The sequence below is a fragment of the Berghia stephanieae genome, chromosome 13 (assembly GCF_034508935.2).
Source record: "Berghia stephanieae isolate SIO BIC M18660-M18661 chromosome 13, UCSD_Bste_1.3, whole genome shotgun sequence".
Taxonomy (NCBI): Eukaryota; Metazoa; Mollusca; class Gastropoda; order Nudibranchia; family Aeolidiidae; genus Berghia; species Berghia stephanieae.
In genome coordinates this window covers 14,970,171-14,989,320 of record NC_088372.1, presented here as the reverse complement: position 1 = coordinate 14,989,320, position 19,150 = coordinate 14,970,171, and the positions used below count along the sequence as shown (strand labels likewise).

The 19,150-nt window shown below is 34.3% G+C and overlaps 1 protein-coding gene across 4 annotated transcripts in view; it reads right to left on the bottom strand.

The window, feature by feature from the left end:
- The window catches only part of LOC144958631 (kinesin-like protein KIF9), a 54,811-nt gene that overhangs the window by 23,831 nt on the left and 11,830 nt on the right, over nucleotides 1-19,150 (bottom strand). For 2 of the 4 annotated variants that reach the window (XM_078890728.1, XM_078890729.1), the window contains exons 1-12: nucleotides 12,602-12,785; nucleotides 10,780-10,945; nucleotides 9,897-10,050; nucleotides 8,797-8,995; nucleotides 8,197-8,280; nucleotides 7,034-7,126; nucleotides 5,979-6,191; nucleotides 4,087-4,164; nucleotides 3,060-3,128; nucleotides 1,980-2,084; nucleotides 659-714; nucleotides 35-125 (exon numbers count right to left, since the gene is read on the bottom strand). In XM_078890728.1, coding sequence (XP_078746854.1) covers nucleotides 35-125; nucleotides 659-714; nucleotides 1,980-2,084; nucleotides 3,060-3,128; nucleotides 4,087-4,164; nucleotides 5,979-6,191; nucleotides 7,034-7,126; nucleotides 8,197-8,280; nucleotides 8,797-8,995; nucleotides 9,897-10,050; nucleotides 10,780-10,945; nucleotides 12,602-12,697 — 1,404 coding nt within the window. In that variant the 5' untranslated portion in view covers nucleotides 12,698-12,785. Of the gene's footprint in view, nucleotides 1-34; nucleotides 126-658; nucleotides 715-1,979; nucleotides 2,085-3,059; nucleotides 3,129-4,086; nucleotides 4,165-5,978; nucleotides 6,192-7,033; nucleotides 7,127-8,196; nucleotides 8,281-8,796; nucleotides 8,996-9,896; nucleotides 10,051-10,779; nucleotides 10,946-12,601; nucleotides 12,817-19,150 lie in introns of those variants that run through there. The other 2 variants (XM_078890731.1, XM_078890730.1) reach the window with 2 other exon arrangements.

The window sequence follows — 19,150 nt, the reverse complement described above, 5'->3', positions numbered from 1 at the left end:
ATGTGTTTTTTAGTAGAGGTGTTTGAATTTTCACCTGTTGTGCAGCAGCAATTGAGTTGGGATCAGTCTTGTCAATCAGCATGTACTTCTCTCTCAATCTGGATTCCATTTCTTTCTCCATATCCCTGTTGTCAAACAAAAGTAGTAATTTAGTCATTAGGATGGAAAATGTTTATTGTTACATGATGATGCCATTTGAACTCTTTCAGCGCTGAGGCTATATTGGCATTTCCATCACAAAATGGCTGGCACCTGATTGAGGCAGCATGAGAATGACAAGCTAAGGCAAAGCGACATTCAAATTTGGCGCAAATTCTCAATTAAAATACCCGCCTAGGGCCAATTGAATGTTCTGATGAAAGAAATGATATCATTGGTTCAATTTATAATACTTTTGTTGAAAATAGGATTAGATCGCATTATTGTTTTTCCCTTCAAGACTGGCCACTCTGTGCGGCCATAGGCCAGTAGAACAGATTCTGCCCTGGTCGCACAGTGCAGCCAATGGCGCTGAAAGAGTTAAGGCTTTTAAAAAATGTTAAATTAGAAATCTCAATGGCTGAATTTGTAGAGTATTCAACCCAGTCAAAATATACATAGAGCAAGATTTTGGTTTTGAAAATTTTCAACATTTATCAAATCACACATCAATACTTACTGATAAAGTTCCTTGAAAGTGTCAAAACAACCAACAATTTGTCGCAAATTCACAATCTAAAGGGAAGAAATTTTTAAAAACATTTTCAAAATGATTTTTATTAAATTTGATTGCTGGTAGCGTGGTAAGATTGTGCTGTGGGCTCACACAGAACAGCACTAGATTCACAATCAGGCAGATGTCCACAAAGAGTCGGTTTCATTCTGACCCTTTGTCCCCTCAGATGATAATGGATGGTAAAGTCTTGTTAAATTTGGTGGAAAACACCATTGCAAAGTAGCTCATCTTACACCGAGGGTAAGGAGCAAATGTCACTGTAATTCAGTGCAGAAGAAATCATAATTAACCACAGCTCCATGAAACTTTTTCTTAGTTTTTGCAATACACGAATTCCTTCATGAGAAAATTCTTTCTGATTATTCAGTGACAAAAAAAAATGCATAAAAATAGCTGCTTTCAAAACACTGATGCTGTCATGTTTTCTTGTTCAATTTGAATTCCAATATAGCTAGAACCTGCACACAGATGAAAAACAAAACAAAAAAAATTGTTGCTTTTATATCGTGCACAAAGCGCTTTACATGGGATCCTAAGCCAGCAGCAACATGACCATGTTTAATTTCACAATATGACTGCTTTGAAAATGAATATTTATGATGCGCATTTCCGTTGATTCGCCATGCTCAATACACATCGCACAATGCATCATGTATTTCTCCAAATGTCATGTAGAACCAAGTGTCTGTTAAAAGCACAGCTAAAATCACCTGTAAAGTATCTTATTTCAGTAACAAGACTCTTATGATTAAAAAAAAAAAAGACCAATTATAGAGTATTTCCATGGATTTACAATGCTCAATGCGCTTCATGGTATTTTATTTCATACAGTACCAGTTCCCTGTTAGACATCTTTTATGTCAAACTCTTAAAAATATTCGTCACAGCCTATAGCCAGGTACTCATTCACATCAGTCTAGTGGAGTGATGTGTGTTGAATGCCTTAACCAAGGACTCAATGTCGGGATCAGAATCGCTGTCACCTATCTTACCACTAACCACACTTAACATTGCCTGACTTTAGTGAGAAGACATGACAACACACCACTAAGCCACACGGTATATCCATTGTTCTAAATAACCCAGTACTCTTTCACATCTGGGTTGAGAGGGGTAATGTTTGTAAAGTGCTTTATCAAAAGACGAAAACATCGCCACCCATTCAGTCAATGATTGTGCTAAACATCTCTTGACTTTGTCGACGCCTACTAAGCCACCAACACCGCTCAATACAAGCAAGACAAAATGATTTCTTCTAACTTACATCTATTTCATCAAGGCTTCCTTCCAAGAATCTCCTCACTTGGGTTCGAATCTCATATTTCTGTTGTTCTGACAGTGGGTCGTACGATATCATACTTCTGTTTGTCTGGATATGGAATTAAAAATCAAAAAGATAAAATAAAGAATTAAACGATGAATACAAAATATAAAAAATAAAAGACCAGACTTGATACTTATATCTGTAAAATTATCAAAAGATAAGCACTATTTCTTGACCCATTTTTCTATGTCAGAATGATGTAAGTGAAAATTTGCAATAAAGGCTAAAAATACATCAAATTCATTTTTCAAATCATTCTGGGTTGTTTTTTTTAGTTCAAGTGACGATAATTTTGAAACTGAAAAGTGTTTTAAATAAAGCATAACGATTCTCCGAGATGATAATACTGTAAAATCTTTAAAATATTTTTTTGTGTTTTTTAATTGCACAAAAGTCTAATTTATTACCAAATATCATACTTACCAGTGATTTCTGATGCAAAACAAAATAATTAAAATTATGATAAATTATAGACAAGAACTGATTGTAATAATGCTTCAAAAAGCCAAAATAATTTCATACTAAAATTAATTAACTATTGCTGATTGTCTAGAATAAACAAGTCTTTATCAAAGTACTTAACACAAGTAACAGAGAAAAAAAATTTACACTCGAAATTTGAATACTCAAAAATGGTTCATCAAAACTACATCATAAGAGGCGAAATAACATCATTACAACCCTAAAGCGATGGTGAAAAAAGAAAGACTGTAAGAGAGAGGGAGAAAATGACAATGTAAAATAGAGTGTATAGAAAGGAGAGAGAGAGAGAGAGAGAGAGAGAGAGAGAGAGAGAGAGAGAGAGAGAGAGAGAGAGAGAGAGATAGAGAGAGAGAGAGAGAGAAGAAAACGAAGAGAGGTGGAGGGGAAGAGAGACGGACGACAAACAGTATAAGAAAAAAAGAAAAGTAAAGAGGACAGAGAGAGGGGAAAGGCAAAGAAAAGAGGTAATCAGAATGAAAGAAATGATGAAAGGAAGAGGAGGCAATTTTTTAACCCATGAACAATGATATTGCTTACCAAGGTGTCATGCATTGCAAGCTCCGATTTTAAATGACAAATTTCCTTCTGCAATTTTTTCACCAACAACTGGAACAAAAAATCAAATTGGTTAGTTTGGAAAATTGAAGAATCTCATTGCATATTCACTTTCCAAATAAATTAGATACATATTCTATTGGTACCTGAAGAATTAGCATTGTGAATGAGATTCTATTTACAATTTTTTTAAAAACAACTTCATGAATAAAATCAGAAAACTGGTTTCATGGAATAGATGCTATGCAATAGCGAAAAAACTCACAACCTCTGCCAGCCGGATAAAACGTACCAACACACAAAGCTATATGTAACCATGAACTGTTTAACGTTCAATTGATAGAATTTAATGAGAAATAATCATAAAAACGACTGGCTAAAAACAATAACAAAGCGCTGAGTGATGTCAATTTCATTCCTTCTATATGCACAGGATTACTGAATGCGGATAATCGTTTTACTGAACTTTTCAGAGGTACCTACATACGTTGGGTTACAATTAATCTTATGTGGATAGTTAACACTGCGCACTTTAATTCACTTTCTTTTTTCTTAAGTAAACATTCAGATTTCTGACTTTAAATGGTTTTGAAATTTATAGCATGCATTCTGATTATTTGGCCAAAATGAAAGTGTGAGTAAGTACCCATCGTCTACTATGAAGATTAATAAGGTTCTCATGTACTCTGACTGCGAATATGCATAACACTTATAAAATGTCACCCACCACATCAAAATATAGTGTTATGTTGGAATGAATTGAATTATACAAAGAAAATTCTGTAAAAATGATCAGAAAAAGGAAATTCAAGTTGTTGTTTTTTAAAAGTTAGTCAAAAGAGAAAAAAAAAAACAAACACTCTCCTCAATGAAGGCATTTGTTTTGAATCAAATTTCATAAATTAAGCTTGAAATTCAATTTTAAGAATCAGGTTCACCTGACATAAAAATATTTTTTGAGACGATTGATTACAAAAGCAATACAATGTCATTATGACAGAATTCTTACAGCAGGGTCATAGATTTCATTGACGGCTGGTTCACTGGCTACACACATCATTCTAGTGGCAAATCGTAGAGTGGAGACCTGGAAATAAACAACGTGCATTATTGTCATTTGAAATTCATCGAAGCAACATGTCTCGTCCTACATGTTAACTGTTGCTGATGGCCAGGGACCCCTTGTAAAGTGCTTTGAACACGTTCAGTGGATATTGCATTATATAAATTCTCTAGTAAAAATGCTTTAGTATGGGTAGTTTCAATGCAAGGTAAATAAAGCCCTGTTTACTATTTATATTGCCCATTTAAATGGTCTAAGTAAAAGGAGATAAAAAGTTATGAACAAGGCATCAGTGTCATTGAATCAACAGTACATTGTCTTTTCTTGTAACAAAATCAAGTAATGCTGACAAGATGGGTGACAATGAAAGAAATATTTCTGATCCTGGCTAAGTGTCCCTGAGAAAGGAAATTTGGAATCATGAACCCCTCGCTTCAAGTGTGAATGAACACTACCTGGTTATAAGCACTGACAGTTTTTGTTAAAGTACTGGGTACTAAAAGGAAGCCTATGAGCAAATCAAAGATCTGAAAAAGTTTGTATAAAACGGTACCAGATATATTTTTAAAAATCAATCTTCCTTTTTTTTGTGGGATAATTTTTTTGCTTGTATTTTTCTTTCTTGCCTTCTCTGGCACTGTTTCATACACACTTTTTCTAATCTTTATCTTACACCAGTGCCTGATCCTAAATTTGTCACTTTGATAATGAGCAAATGATTTACGATTTTTTTGTATGGCCTAAATGAGCATTGTCCCCCATGTCCTGGGTCCCTCAACTGAGAGGGTGCAAGAATAGCCCAACGCCAAGCCAACGTGTCGTAAAAAGCGACTAATGGTGTGTGACTCCCCCTATTTTGAGTCACCTGGTCCTCCAGGTTGAGAGTTGTCCAAGGGTTAAGACCCCTTCTGTAAAACTCAAACCGTTAGAGAAACACAGACGAACAAATCAAATCCATTTTTAGCTTGGGCAACCGAAGAGTTTCTGCAATGACAGAATTTATGAAGGACAACAAACAAAGCCAATAGGACTCTGGAAGGCCACGAGGAACATGTAGAAGAATGAAAGAAGCTGATATACAGAGAAGTGATAAGACATGGAACGAGATAAAAAAAAAGTTAGCTCAGGATAGAGAAGGGTGGAAACTGTTTGTCTGTGGCCTATACCCTGACCCAGGGTGAAAAAGGGCATTGATGATGGTGATGAAATGAGCAATGTGAAGCACTTTAAGCGTGAGGAATCCATGAAAATGAGCTATATTAATCTTATAGATTTTTTTCTTATCTGATTTTTTTTTTTACGTATCTATATACAAAAGCAATGTTTTAAGTGTACTGCTTTATGGAAGTGAAAGCTGGAAAATGACATCCTCCTTAACACAGAAACTAGAAACCTTTCAAAACAAGTGTCTAAAAAGAATTTTAAATTTATTTTGGCCGACAAAAATAAAACCAATGGATCTATTAAAGAAATCTGACTGCACTAGCATTGAAAGCCAAATAAAAAGAATAAGATGGTATTGGCTGGGTCATGTGGCCAGAATGGAAAAAGGGTCATTTCCCAAAACAGCCCTGTACTGGACAGCAGATGGGAAGAGAAAGTGGGGAAGACCCAAAAAAACCTGGCGAAGAACCATGGAGAAAAAATTAAAGGAAGCAGGCCTGTCCTGGAATAAAGCCTCTGCAAAAGCAGCCGATCGCAAAAAATGGAGATGTCCGGTGGATGCCCTATGTGCCTCAAGGCCCGAAGAGGATTAAGTAAGCAAGTAAGTATTAGATGGGTCTAATCTCATAGAACAGATGTTAATTTTGCACTATGGTGTTTCATTCAAAGCGTACCGTCTCCTCTAGCTGTGGTTTCTCAGCCCACATGTTTGCAATGAGGACTGTATTGCAGTTTCCTCCGATGGAATCTTTCAGGAAGTGTGTGAGTTTGGACTGCCGGAATGGGACATGGTCACGTGACTTTGAGGCCAGGGCAATGACCACTTGCTCCAAGAAGGACAGCGATTTGTTGATGTACATGGCCTCCTCTTTGGTCTTACCCTCTGACTGTGTAAATCAATAAATAAATAGAGAAATATATCTTTAATACATCTAAATAAATAACTGAATATAAATAAATACATAAATAAATAAATGAATGAATATAAAGATTTTTTTAAAATATACCTATATCAATAGCTGAATAAGCAATAGAAAAATATATGAAACTACAAATGAATAAGCAATCGGACATGTATATAGAAAGAAAGAAAGAAAGAAAGAAAGAAAGAAAGAAAGAAAGAAAGAAAGAAAGATAGAAAGAAAAGAAGGAAGGAAAAGAGAGAGAAAGAAAAGAAAGAAAGAAATACTTGGTTTTAAAAATCTGAAAAAAAAATGAGTAAGGAACAGTGTCAGTGCCACAAAAAGAAGAAAGAAAGAAAGAATGATTGATAGAAAGGAAAGAAGGAAAAGAGAAAGAAAGAAAAGAAAGGAAAGAAAGAAATAGAGATAAAACGAAAGAAAGAAAGAAATACTTGGTTTTAAAAATCTGAAAAAAAAAGTGTGCAAGGAACAGTGTCAGTTCCACAAAAAGAAGAAAGAAAGAAAGAATGATTGATAGAAAGGAAAGAAGGGAAAGAGAAAGAAAGAAAAGAAAGGAAAGAAAGAAATAGAGATAAAACGAAAGAAAGAAAGAAATACTTGGTTTTAAAAATCTGAAAAAAAAGTGTGTATGGAACAGTGTCAGTTCCACAAAAAGAAGAAAGAAAAATTCAAGAAAAAAATTATTAAAAATCAGATTACCTAGATTTTATCCAACCAGTTTAATTTCTATTCATTTTTATTGAGACTCAGTAATAATATTGCCCTATATTTTGTTCTCACACTATTTTACACTTTTTCTATTCTACCTTGGTCTTGCTGAGCCTCTCAGAACCTGCTAAATCCACAAAGTTAAGTTTGGATACTGTGTACTTGGCATTGGACTGGACCCTTGAGCGGGACTGGAATGAAAAATAGAAATATATATTTACATAAGATATTCACTTTGCCAGATATGTTCTTTTTTACCCTAAACTGATTTCATATCTTACCATCTCCAACAAAAGTATCCGATTAGATCTGCAGTAAAAACCTGATAAACAATGGAAGAGAATATGATTTTTTTAAAAATTCAGACAAGTTAAGATTCATAAAAGAAAAAAAAGAAAAAAAAAAAACAATTTTGAGCATAACTTATTTTTTTCATCTGGAAGAGGTGGGGGGTGGAGAGGGGGGGGGGGCGGTATCTGAAATAGTTCAGTGAATAGTTCTCAAAGTATTCTCTTATGTGACCTGCATTTCATATGAATGTGTAAAATAAAGAAAAAAAACATCTTTACAAATGGTTGTTGAATTTCTTTCAGTTGTGTCTACGTTAATCAAATTAATCTCATCTGATTATCACCTTCTATTGTTACCCATCCTACACCTATTGAAAACAATCAGTCAATGATAACCAATCCCCTCCTTGTGTCATCTTAATATCCTACACTACCCACCTATGCCCTGTATTTCAAAGCTTTATTAGTCATATATATATATATATATATATATATATATATATATATATATATATATATATATATATATATATATATATATATATATATAAACATTACACTATGTAATTCTAGAACCACAATCTTTTTTAAACAAGAAAGGAGATGTTTTGTACTTAAAATAATTGATACAAACTTTTGGCGTTATGATCTTGGAATGTTTATGTTTCTGAATTAAAAATGATATCATGATCTTTGCACTTAGTATTTCATTACACATGAGCAGTTTAGTCCATTCCTGTTGCCTATGGCACTTTTAGAAACTGCTCATAGTTTGAGGATACTATCAGTATTTCAGATTTTGGTTCATTTGCCAACATTTCAGTCATAAAAGCTGATGAAAAAAGTTACTTTGTGAAAAGAATTCCAGTTTTATTCAATACAATATTTTTGCAAGGACCTCATCATAATTAGACAGTAAATCCCCCCCCCCCCCCCTTCCCTACTCATTGACAACTTTTCATTATTCTCACCTCAATGTAGATGGTAAATATACAGTGAGATCTGGACGATTGCTTATTCAGAGAGTGGGCAGCAATAGAACGATTGGTCTCCCCCTGAAAATAGGTTTGTAAATAATACATCAATAAAATGCTGAAGACTAATAAAATAAAGGCAGAGAAAAAAAAAATAACAGAACAACAGAATCTTCACAAAAATAGTATGCGAGTAAACTGATAATTATAAATTATTTGCAGACTTTCAGTTACTATAAAGTATATTGGTTTAATGGGTGGAGGATTTTTATTTCTTTTTTTTTGGAGGAGGGGGGAGGGGGGGGGGGGGTGCGTTTTCTTTTCTTCTCCATATGTATTGTCATCATTTATCATTGTCCTGGAAATGAGAAAAGTAGTAACAAAAAAGTGATAAGTTGATTAATATTTTACACCAGTGCTTTATTCCAGTCATAATAGCTTTTTCAAATAATTAATACAGAGCTGGCTTGTCTGAAATAACTTAAGTTGTTATCTTAAAGTCTTGTCACCCTCCAATAGTTATAAGGCACTTAGCTCTGGTAATAAACCTGGGTAAGTTTTGTATAGTTGTGATATCAAAATGAAAAACAGTCTAACCTCAAATAATAGATTGAGAGCCTCTTCCTCATTTTGTGCCAAGTGACATGATAGTCCCTTGACAAAGACACCCCCCTGGTTCTCCGAAATCACCATGGGATCTGGACTACAGTTGATGTCCTTGTTGTTCCACTGGGCCTCTGGGAATGTTCCCAGGAGATCAAACATCTGCTCATTGTAGATTTCCATGTAAGAGACCCTGTAAAATAAACATGAATAAATAAATAAATATAATTCCCTTTATTCATCACACAGGAGAAATTTTTCTCTAGGGTCTATTCCAAGGGAAGATGGAATAACCCAGGAATCAGCAGCAGTGCAGCATTGCAATCTGATCTAAGGCAAGGTGACTTGCTCAAGGCCACAAAGTGCAGTGGCGGGTGATCAAACTCTGTACCTTCAGGGTATGAAGCAAAGACTGTAGCGCTGAGCCATGCAGCCCTAGTTTGAATTCCAGAAACCATCCACACAGTTGATTACTTGGTGGATGAACCGTTCCTTAATTCTTATTTTGATATTATGAAATTGATGAAAATTCAGAGGTTCTCTAGTTTAATGCTGCATTAGTTTTAGTTTAAAATCAGATGTCCACTTTCTTGGTTTTTGACACTTTTTTTTGCAATATTTCTGTGCAAAATATTTGTTATATACATTAGCAAATGATACTGTCTCAGATCTGTTGAAGGTCAGTTTAGAATGCTTCCCCCTCCTTTCTCTTTTTGTGTACAAATGAAAAAAAAAAAAAAATCCCAACACAATCTGGTCAGAAAGTTAAATATATTTATCGAGCAAAGACTTAAAAAACAATGTGCAAGATGCAAAAAGAAATCGCCAATTGCAATGAACACATGTAGCTAGATTCTATTTTATTAAGCATAACCTATTGAATATGCTATATATTGAAACTTCTTTGTAAAAATTGATCTGTCCAAATAAAGATTAAATTTTCAAGCTAATTAACTATAACAAACCTCCTCAAAAAGTGTCTCAAGTGCCATCTAAAAATAAGTTTCTATTCACAATCTTAAGAATGTGACATCAATCTGGTCCCTGTTGACAGTCGATTATTTTTTTCTGGATAATAAAAGCATTTTACTCACCTGACCGTTATGCCGTACTCCAAACGATCTTCAATTTGTCGAAACAACTGTGAGATGGCACGGGGAATGAGACCACGATGACGGTAGCTTTCAGTTGCTCCAGTCATAGTGAAAGTTTTCCCAGCTCCGGTTTGACCATAACACATGAGGGTACCTTTTTGTAAAATAATTTTTGTTTGTAACTTGTTTGTATCACATTCATTCTAAAATGTTCTAAAATCAGTTTAAGTTGATTCCTTCCCATCATGTTTTTCAAATTCAATGAATATTAAAAAGAATATTTCTATAGTGCTTTATGCTGAAGCCTCAATGTGCTTTACATAGATTAATTGCATAAACCTTGCACAGTGTACGTAAAATTTTGAAAGCACTCACACACATAAACTCCCCTACATTACTTACACGTAAATACACATACACACAATCACTCACACACACACACACACACACACACAAGCACACACAAGCACACACATAAAGTACACAAAGTACACAGGAACAAATGTCTGTCGAAGATGAACAAGAGGAAACTACATAAACCAATTCATAAAAGGAATTTATCAAAAGGGAAAGTTTTGAGGCGTTTCTTAAATGTGACAAAGCTATCAAATAGTCTCACGGTTCGGGAAGGGAATTCCATGTAGAAATAAGATGCCCACACTCTGAAACCAGAAGAATATTTACACAAGGTATGTATTCAGTCCCCCGGAAGAGTGGTTTTACATTTCCAATGAGATAGGAACCAGATTTTTTTTACTTCAACCTCTTCTTCCCTATTCTCTATTTTTGTTATAAAAATGCAATTAGGTTTTGTATTTGTTTTGTTTTTGTTTTTTTTAAAGGGATGGGAAGGGGGGGGGGGTAGTTCAAAGTCATTTCTCACCATTATATCCATCAAGGGAACTGGAGACCACATCTGATGTGACAGTGTTGTACACAACTTCTTGGTCAGCATTATTGAAGATGCCATCCAACTTAAATGACCAGTCAAGAATCTGATTATTGACCACTCCCTTCTTAGGGTCACGTCTCATGTGGATATTGATGCCCTAAAATGAAAAAAAAAAGAAAGAAAGAAGGAAAAATCTTGATCAATGAGAAAGTATTGTATTGCGATCGTTGATCAAAATCTTTAAAAATTATGGGGTGCTTGACCATATTCTGTTTTGTGATGATGTTTTTAATACAATACTCAGGGCATAGTTGACCAACATGTCAAGCTGCAAATATTGCATTACTTTCAGTTGAACAAAACAATTAAAAAGAAAAAAAATCAGAATACAGAAATAGGTGTGTAGTTATATCGCATTCTTATCCACGAGGATTTATTTTCCTCTTTATAAAGAGTTCTGATTCTTGTTTGGGTGATATCCTGTTCTGTGTTTTTATGTTGTAAAGTCCTACTCATTTAATGTTTTGTTGTATTCAAGATCTTATCATAAATTTGTGATATCACAATCTGCATTGTACTGAATAAGGATATTCTAAAATCATAAGCTTGCCCTCATTCACTCCTTTTTTCAGCATTCTTTCATCTCTAATACTGGTTTTGAGCCGATGCTTATAGCACTTCACAATTCTTCATTTATTCCCCCAAGTGGGCCATATGGAACCAACTTTTCATTGCATACATCTCAAGTCTATTATAATCAGTCTGAATGAATCGGTCAGTTCACTTGATGAAGAAGACATCGTTTGATTTTGTTACAAGACAAGACAAGATATTGTAATGAGCCACCGACGCAAAATATTTAACTGAAACTTGTGAATCAATTTGGATATGTTGGTTTATATTCGGAAGTGGGCACTGATAATTGTCTATAAACGATTTTAACTTTCCAACCGCCACTCTCCGTGGCCTGCTTAATAAGTTGATGCAAAACATGAATGTGAATTTGCATCAAGAGGTTGTGTGGCTAGAAACAGACGCCAATTAAATATCTTAACCTTATCAGGATAAGTTTTGCAGTGATGTCTTCTTTAGACCACATAATATGCAACACATTTTAAATTAACAAATGAGATGTAATTATATGATCCAATTACCAAGCAATTATATTATTTTAAAAATCAAAGACTCGTAAGGATTTTTTTTTCTTGTTTTTATTTCATGGGGTTGGATGGGAAAGGGGGGGGGGGCAATTCTTTTTTTTTTTTTACGAAAGAGAACAGAGCCACCACCTCAACTTACTTATGTGTGCAAATACGTGCATCATAGACATATTTGTGAAAGTAAACAACAGGGGCCCCAACATGCTATTTTCTACTGAACACAAACTTTACCGTACTAAATACTAACGCTTTTGTTTTTTTTTTTTTTTTTAAAAACCTTGCATATGATTAAACTGATGTCAACGAATTTTTTATACCAATTAGGTTTTAGTAAAATTAATGCTGGGGAATGCTGGTGGCCTGCAACCATACATCAAATGGACCCCCAACAATCCCAAATCTCTAGTTTTTGTTACAAATTTGTGACAGTTTTTAAGTTTAAATTCATGACGTTTTTAGACCTGATTGACTTAAAGATCGCTAAAGCACAAGTGATGCTAGATTGAATCTCTAAAACTTGAAAACAATTAAGTATGTTATAAGTGGAAGATGCTAAGTTGGTAAAAAATTTTACTAAAAATTAAAAATTAAATAAAGTCAAGTTAGATTCTAAATCGGCCAGTTCGCGCGTGGATTTAGCTGTTAAATCATACCTTGTTATCCGGCAGAACTTCAACATTTTCATGCGAAAAATTGGATGTGGGTCTCAAACGACCCCATACACGAACTTTTCTATTTCTCCCACTCATTTTTATTTTCTATCTCTTCGCTGAAAACTTAGAATAAACAAGAAGTACACAGATTCAGGCGGCCATGTTTGTTAGCGTTGTTAGGACAACTACACATGCGCACCGAGAACAGGAAACTCATTTATTTAATATTTCGCATTCTTCGAAATTATATTTATTTCTATGTAGTCCAAGCATGGACAAAAATAGATGTGCACTTATTTGCGGGTCTGATAACCCAATTCCTTATGGGTTTATTACTGTAATGGAAATCTTTAAAAAATGACACAAAATAGTGTCTATTACAACAATGTTAAACTAGGCCCATATGTTGGTTCAAATGTCAGACCTGCATACATGTAGGTACTACACGTCGACTTAAATGAGTCTGATAGTCCAAGTGACTACATTAACTTTGGTCGAAAACAAGATAAAATATGATTTTTTTTTAAAGTGTCAACATAAGCATTACTTTGAGAAAATTTGGGACTGGTGACAAAGATAGATATAACCATCATGGCTGGAATGCGGAATGCTATACGAATGCTTTAATGTATGTATTCATGTAATATCATCTCCGAGAGTTCAATACACAAGAAGTCCTGTGTAATCTGTGGTTCAATCCAGCTTGTGGATCTGATACAGCGTGGCTAGAATACAATGCTTTGTATATTGATAGCAATATGTAATTGAATGAATGCGTTTCCTCCCTAATTCAGTCCCTTGATCAGTGACTGAATTTAAAAAAATAATAATTTTAAAAAAAATAAAAAAAGACAAATCCACTCAATATATATTCTATACGCTTGGCTAAGAAACTCATAAAATTGCCATCCGAAAGTATAACGGACCAACACACAAAACTATGTGTAACCTTGAACGGTTATAATCCGGTTAATTCAGTTTATTGAGCATTGGGTTCAACAGTCGTGACGTCACTTCCCTCGTAATGACGCATAGTAACTGGTTCTAAACTATCGGAACAATGGCGGACGTCATTATCTCCATCCATCACCGCCCTTATGAAATACTTCTCCGACGAGCATATACGTGTATCCAGAGGAGAAAATCATTATAAATCTGATCATGTTTTGACTTTAATACATTCTGATCACATGACATTTGAAAAAGTTATAGCCAGCATGAAGAATAAAGAGTACCGATTTATTTTTGTTTAGAACCAAGGTGCTAATTGCTGGGCGGACGTGACATCTGACTATTGAATCCTGTTACTCATAAACATCAATGGCCAAAATAAAAATTAAAAATTAAAAAAAATAATAATAATAAAAGACATGAGTGACGTCAACTTCCATCTATTTAAAGATAAAATGAAGTTGACGTCCTTCGAGTCCTTGTTATTGATTTTTGCTATCCGCGTTTTTTAGTAATTCTCACTAAACTGTATTAACAAGCGCACACAATCTATACATAGTATGCGCTTGGCTTAGGAGTTCACAACATTGCCATCCTGAAGTATAACGGACCAACACACAAAACTATGTAACCATGAACGTTTATAGTCTGGTTAATACAATTTAGTGAGAATTACTCATACACGCGGATGGCAAAAAAAAAAAAAAAACAATAACAAAGACTCGAGTGACGTCAAATTCATTCTATCTATAAATAGTATGCAGATGACGTCACTCAGGCCTTTGTTATTGTTTTTGCCATCCGCGTTTGTGAGTTGTTCTCACTAAACCGTATAGATAGTATGCAGATGACGTCACTCAGGCCTTTGTTATTGTTTTTGCCATCCGCGTTTGTGAGTTGTTCTCACTAAACTGTATTAACCAGACTATAAAAGTTCATGGTTACACAGAGTTTGTGTGTTGGTCCGTTATACTTCCGGATGGTAATGTTGTGAACTCCTTGGCCAAGCGCATTCTATCTATAGGACGGGATATGACGCCTGTAAGGCGGTATTGCAATTTTTCGGACAAAGACAGCGCTGTTAACGGCCAGGTACTCATTTTACACCTGAGTACGGTGAGAGAATGTGAGTAAAGAGCCTTCTCCGAGGACTCAACTATTTTTGTTTTTGTTGTCATTTAATTTTGTTGTATTTTGTTTGTTTTGTTTTGTTGTTTTGGGAGGGGGGGTAGGTTTTTTTTTTAATAAATAAATAATTTTTTTAAATTAAAAAAAAAAACAACAAAAAGACAAAAACTAGATTTAATATGGCTTAATAACCCTGGTACACTCTTTGATAGGGGAATTTAGATAGTAATCATTGCTATCTACATTGTCGCTGCCAGTAATTATGGATCATCGCACGGGTCGCAGAACTCCTCGTTGATGATAATCTCATTGGCAATAAAAAGGATGACAAATGTTCGTACTACTAATGCTACTACTACTACTACTACTACTACTACTACTACTACTACTACTACTACTACTACTACTACTACTACTACTACTACTACTACTACTACTACTACTCTACTATACTACTACTACTACTACTACTACTACTACTACTACTACTACTACTACTACTACTACTACTACTACTACTACTACTACTACTACTACTACTACTACTACTACTACTACTACTACTACTACTACTACTACTAATAATAATAATAATAATAATAATAATAATAATAATAATAATAATAATAATAATAATAATAATAATATAATAATAATAATAATAATAATAATAATAATAATAATAATATAATAATAATAATAATAATAGATATAATAAAATAATAATAATAATAATAATAATGATAATGATAATAATAAAATAATAATAATAAATAATAATAATAATAATAATAATAAATAATAATATAATAATAATAAATAAATAATAAATAATAAAATAAAATAAAATAATAATAAATAATAATAATAAATAAAAAAGAAAAAGAAGAAAAGAAGAAAGAAAAAAGAAGAAAAGAAGAAGAAGAAGAAGAAGAAGAAGAAGAAGAAGAAGAACATTAATAATATATTTTTTAAAGAGGTCATTGAATCCACATCCGCATGTCCGTATAGATGTGTATATTTGTGCATTCACATTTGTGATGTCTTTACTTTGATTATAAAAGCTCATGCCAACAAATTGAACGACATTGTAATATCGGATATAATGTCTCCATCTTCATCATAGGTTTGTTTTTTTTTTTTTTTGTTTTTTTTGTTTTTTTGTTTATTTGATTTTTTTTTTTTTTTTTGATTTTTTTTGGGGTTTTTTTTTTTTTAGGAACTGTGTTTTCAGTCCACCAGTGGACTGAAAACACAGCCGTGTATTCAGTCCACCGGAAATAAAAATCTTAAAAAGGACCAAATATCGTATATAATTGATACCTTAATCGATAATGAAGACATTGATATTGACCCTATTATAGGCATCATCAGAAATTGACAGGCATATAATTTATGGCAACTCAACGGCTTAATAATATCATCTACAGCGTTTTATTTACTCTCGGGAAGTCTTGATTGAGAGTTGTTCGAAATCCGGCTCCTGAAATAGATCTCAATTCTCGATACCGATATATCAATTATTGACGAGATTCTTAGCTTGCTGCCAGATGACCATGGGCCTGGCCAATTTGAACAAAATTGGCCACATAGAGAATATTTTTCTACAATTAATTTAAATTAAGATTTATATCTATTTTTAATTTTACCTAGGCGGTTAGAATTTTTGTGATTATGAAAACCGATGAGTTTTCCAAAGAGATCAGTTTTAGCATTGTTTGCTCATCTAAGGTTCTATTTGGTCACTTTTCACATTGATCATTGGCCTTGAGCACGCCCGTACCTTGAGGCCTAAGCCTTCATCCCCTCCTCCCCCCCCCCCCCCCCCCCCCGCTCTCACCCGCCCCAGTCTTGACTTTGTCATCTTTCAACATCCTTTCTTTCAAAACCATTCCGTTTCCTTTGTCTTGCAGAGCTAGCCCATTGTTCATTGTCTATCATTTGAACAATGGCTACTCAGACGCATGAACCCTCGAGTTCTTCGCTTGATTTGTATGTTGGAAGAAAGTTTAAAACATTAGATGAATTCCTGAAAGTTCTCGAGCTAAGGAAAGGAAGAGGTGAAACGAGTGGCAGCACTGTATCCTACGCAATTAAATTCATAAAGAATGATGAGCGGCATTATCCGGAGGGTCTTAGGATCAAAATAGGCAACTACAAACAGTGGAACCAGTTCGTCAATCGCCAAGGAAAGATAGTTCCTGCAGCTTTACAATTATTTATATTGCTTTGTTCATGTACTACATGTTTTTTTGTTGTTTTTTTTTTTTTTGTTTTTTTTTTTTTTTGTTTTGTTTTTTGTTAGAACAGTTTATTTGACGGAATAGCAAAGTTGATTTGCCAATAAGGAGCTTTCAGTCTAGCTGGTAGGACATTGCTTTGCTCTTGGATCTATGTTGTACCTACTTCTTTTCTCTGTCAAATTAGTTTCCCTTTGCTTTAAATTTTCATTTGGTGCGTTAGCAGGTAATTGCAGGCTTGACATCTGAGTGCAATTGGAATGAACTTTTTGAACATTATTATTATTATTATTATTATTATTATTATTATTATTATTATTATTATTATTATATTATTATTATTATATTATTATTATTATTATTATTATTATTATCATTATTATTATTATTATTATTATTATTATTATTATTATTATTATTATTTATTATTATTATTATTATTATAGTTGTACTTTTTATTACCATGCACTTTTCACTACATTTTGTCTTCCCTTTTGAAATAAGGTCGTTTAATAAATATTGGACTGAAATCAAACTACATACAACCTATTTGTTTAATCTTTTCCCTCATTGTTACTTTGATTTTATGTCACTCGTTGCATCTTTGTATTCTGTTCTCGAATTCATGAACAGCCACTTGAATATAGGGGGATAATTAATTCCAATAGACATTGCTGTGAGATTTTGTCCTCGTCCTGGAGTACTGTGGGTGGAATTCCCCTTAGGGTAGGGGAAAGGTGACTGTCTTGGGCTGGTTGTTGATTGCCCTTTACTTTGCTGTCTTCCCCATCGCCCTTTTATCATTTATTCTTTCCATATTCTTGTTCTGGAACAGAATTGAGACCATGTGGCTCCCCCTGCCTGGCATCATATAGTAGGAGAGAGATAGTTAAATGACTTTGCCAGCATTTGACATGTCTGTGAGAAGTGATACTTTTATTTTTTTTATTTTTGTAAATCATCTCTCTGACTCTGAGTCTTGATAAAATATGAGTATGAATAACCATCTAGTATTTATCTCCTTTTGACGAGAAACCCCGTCTCAATGTCTGTGTGTGTTGATACTTGGTGGTCATACATTGGGTAGACTGCTGCTGTGACATATTTAGGCTTTATTCTTAGGTGCCTGTGACCCAAGATTGCAGGCATTTTTTATGTTTTGTGTACATTTTTCTCTTTCATTAAAACGACCGCAAAACGTCATAATCACACACCCTCTCGGTGGACTCTTAATCGGTCAACATCCTGACTAAACTATCACTTTTTCCCTCTATACTAGACCATTTATTGGATTCCATGTCATTTACTGTCACCTCTACGTGTACAGTTCTTCGGGACCATTTTGTTCAGCCTGGGCCTGGGATCTTGAACGAAACGGTACATATGTTAGCTTTTATAATAATTTGCATTTGCACCCATTTGAGTGTATGATATGCTATCTACGTAGGTCTTTTAAATGGCGAATTTGTCCCCAAGTGGTAATTGACCCCCCCCCCCCCCCCCCCAAATCATGAACAGGGAGATCACTTCCCATTTTTCCCATCCCCCCCCCCCCCCCCCCGCCTATACGTTTTTGCTCCTGTCTTGGAATAAAATTACTTGGTCTTGTTCTGGCCCTGATCGGAGACCTTGGCTGAGAGGAAAGCAGTTATTTGTGTAGTTAGTTTTTTGAGATTATGGGGTTTCTCTCCTTGTAAGTCACGTCTTTGTTTTGTAATTTATGTAGGGTTGTATTTTTCTTTGTTGTGTGTGTATAATGATTTGTAATCGAGTCTATCTGTTTCAGTTGTATCATGTGCTTGTGTCTGGTGAGATTTTTGGGTGATCTCAAACTAAGTACACGGATGGTCCGCTATTGGAATCTACATTTGTTCCCTTTTTGAACCATTTCCGTTTGCCTTATTAATTTTTTCTCGTGTGCTAATATAACTTCCTTTCTACTATCCCTAAAATCACCTCAATGTTTTATAACTATTATAAGTGCCATCAAACCTTCAAAAGCAAAGTCCTTGAAAGAATGTTTTCCCTGCGGCTCACGCCGATATTGCATAAACCAAAAGTGTCCCAAGCCCGTAACCTTAGCTTATAAATAAAAATAGGAGCCAAAAATTATTTTTTTTAAAAATCGTGCGGGTGCAAGTAGCTACAAAGCAGTCCTCTCTCTCTCCCTCTCTCTCTCTCTCTCTCTCTCTCTCTCTCTCTCTCTCTCTCTCCCTCTCTCTTTCTGATG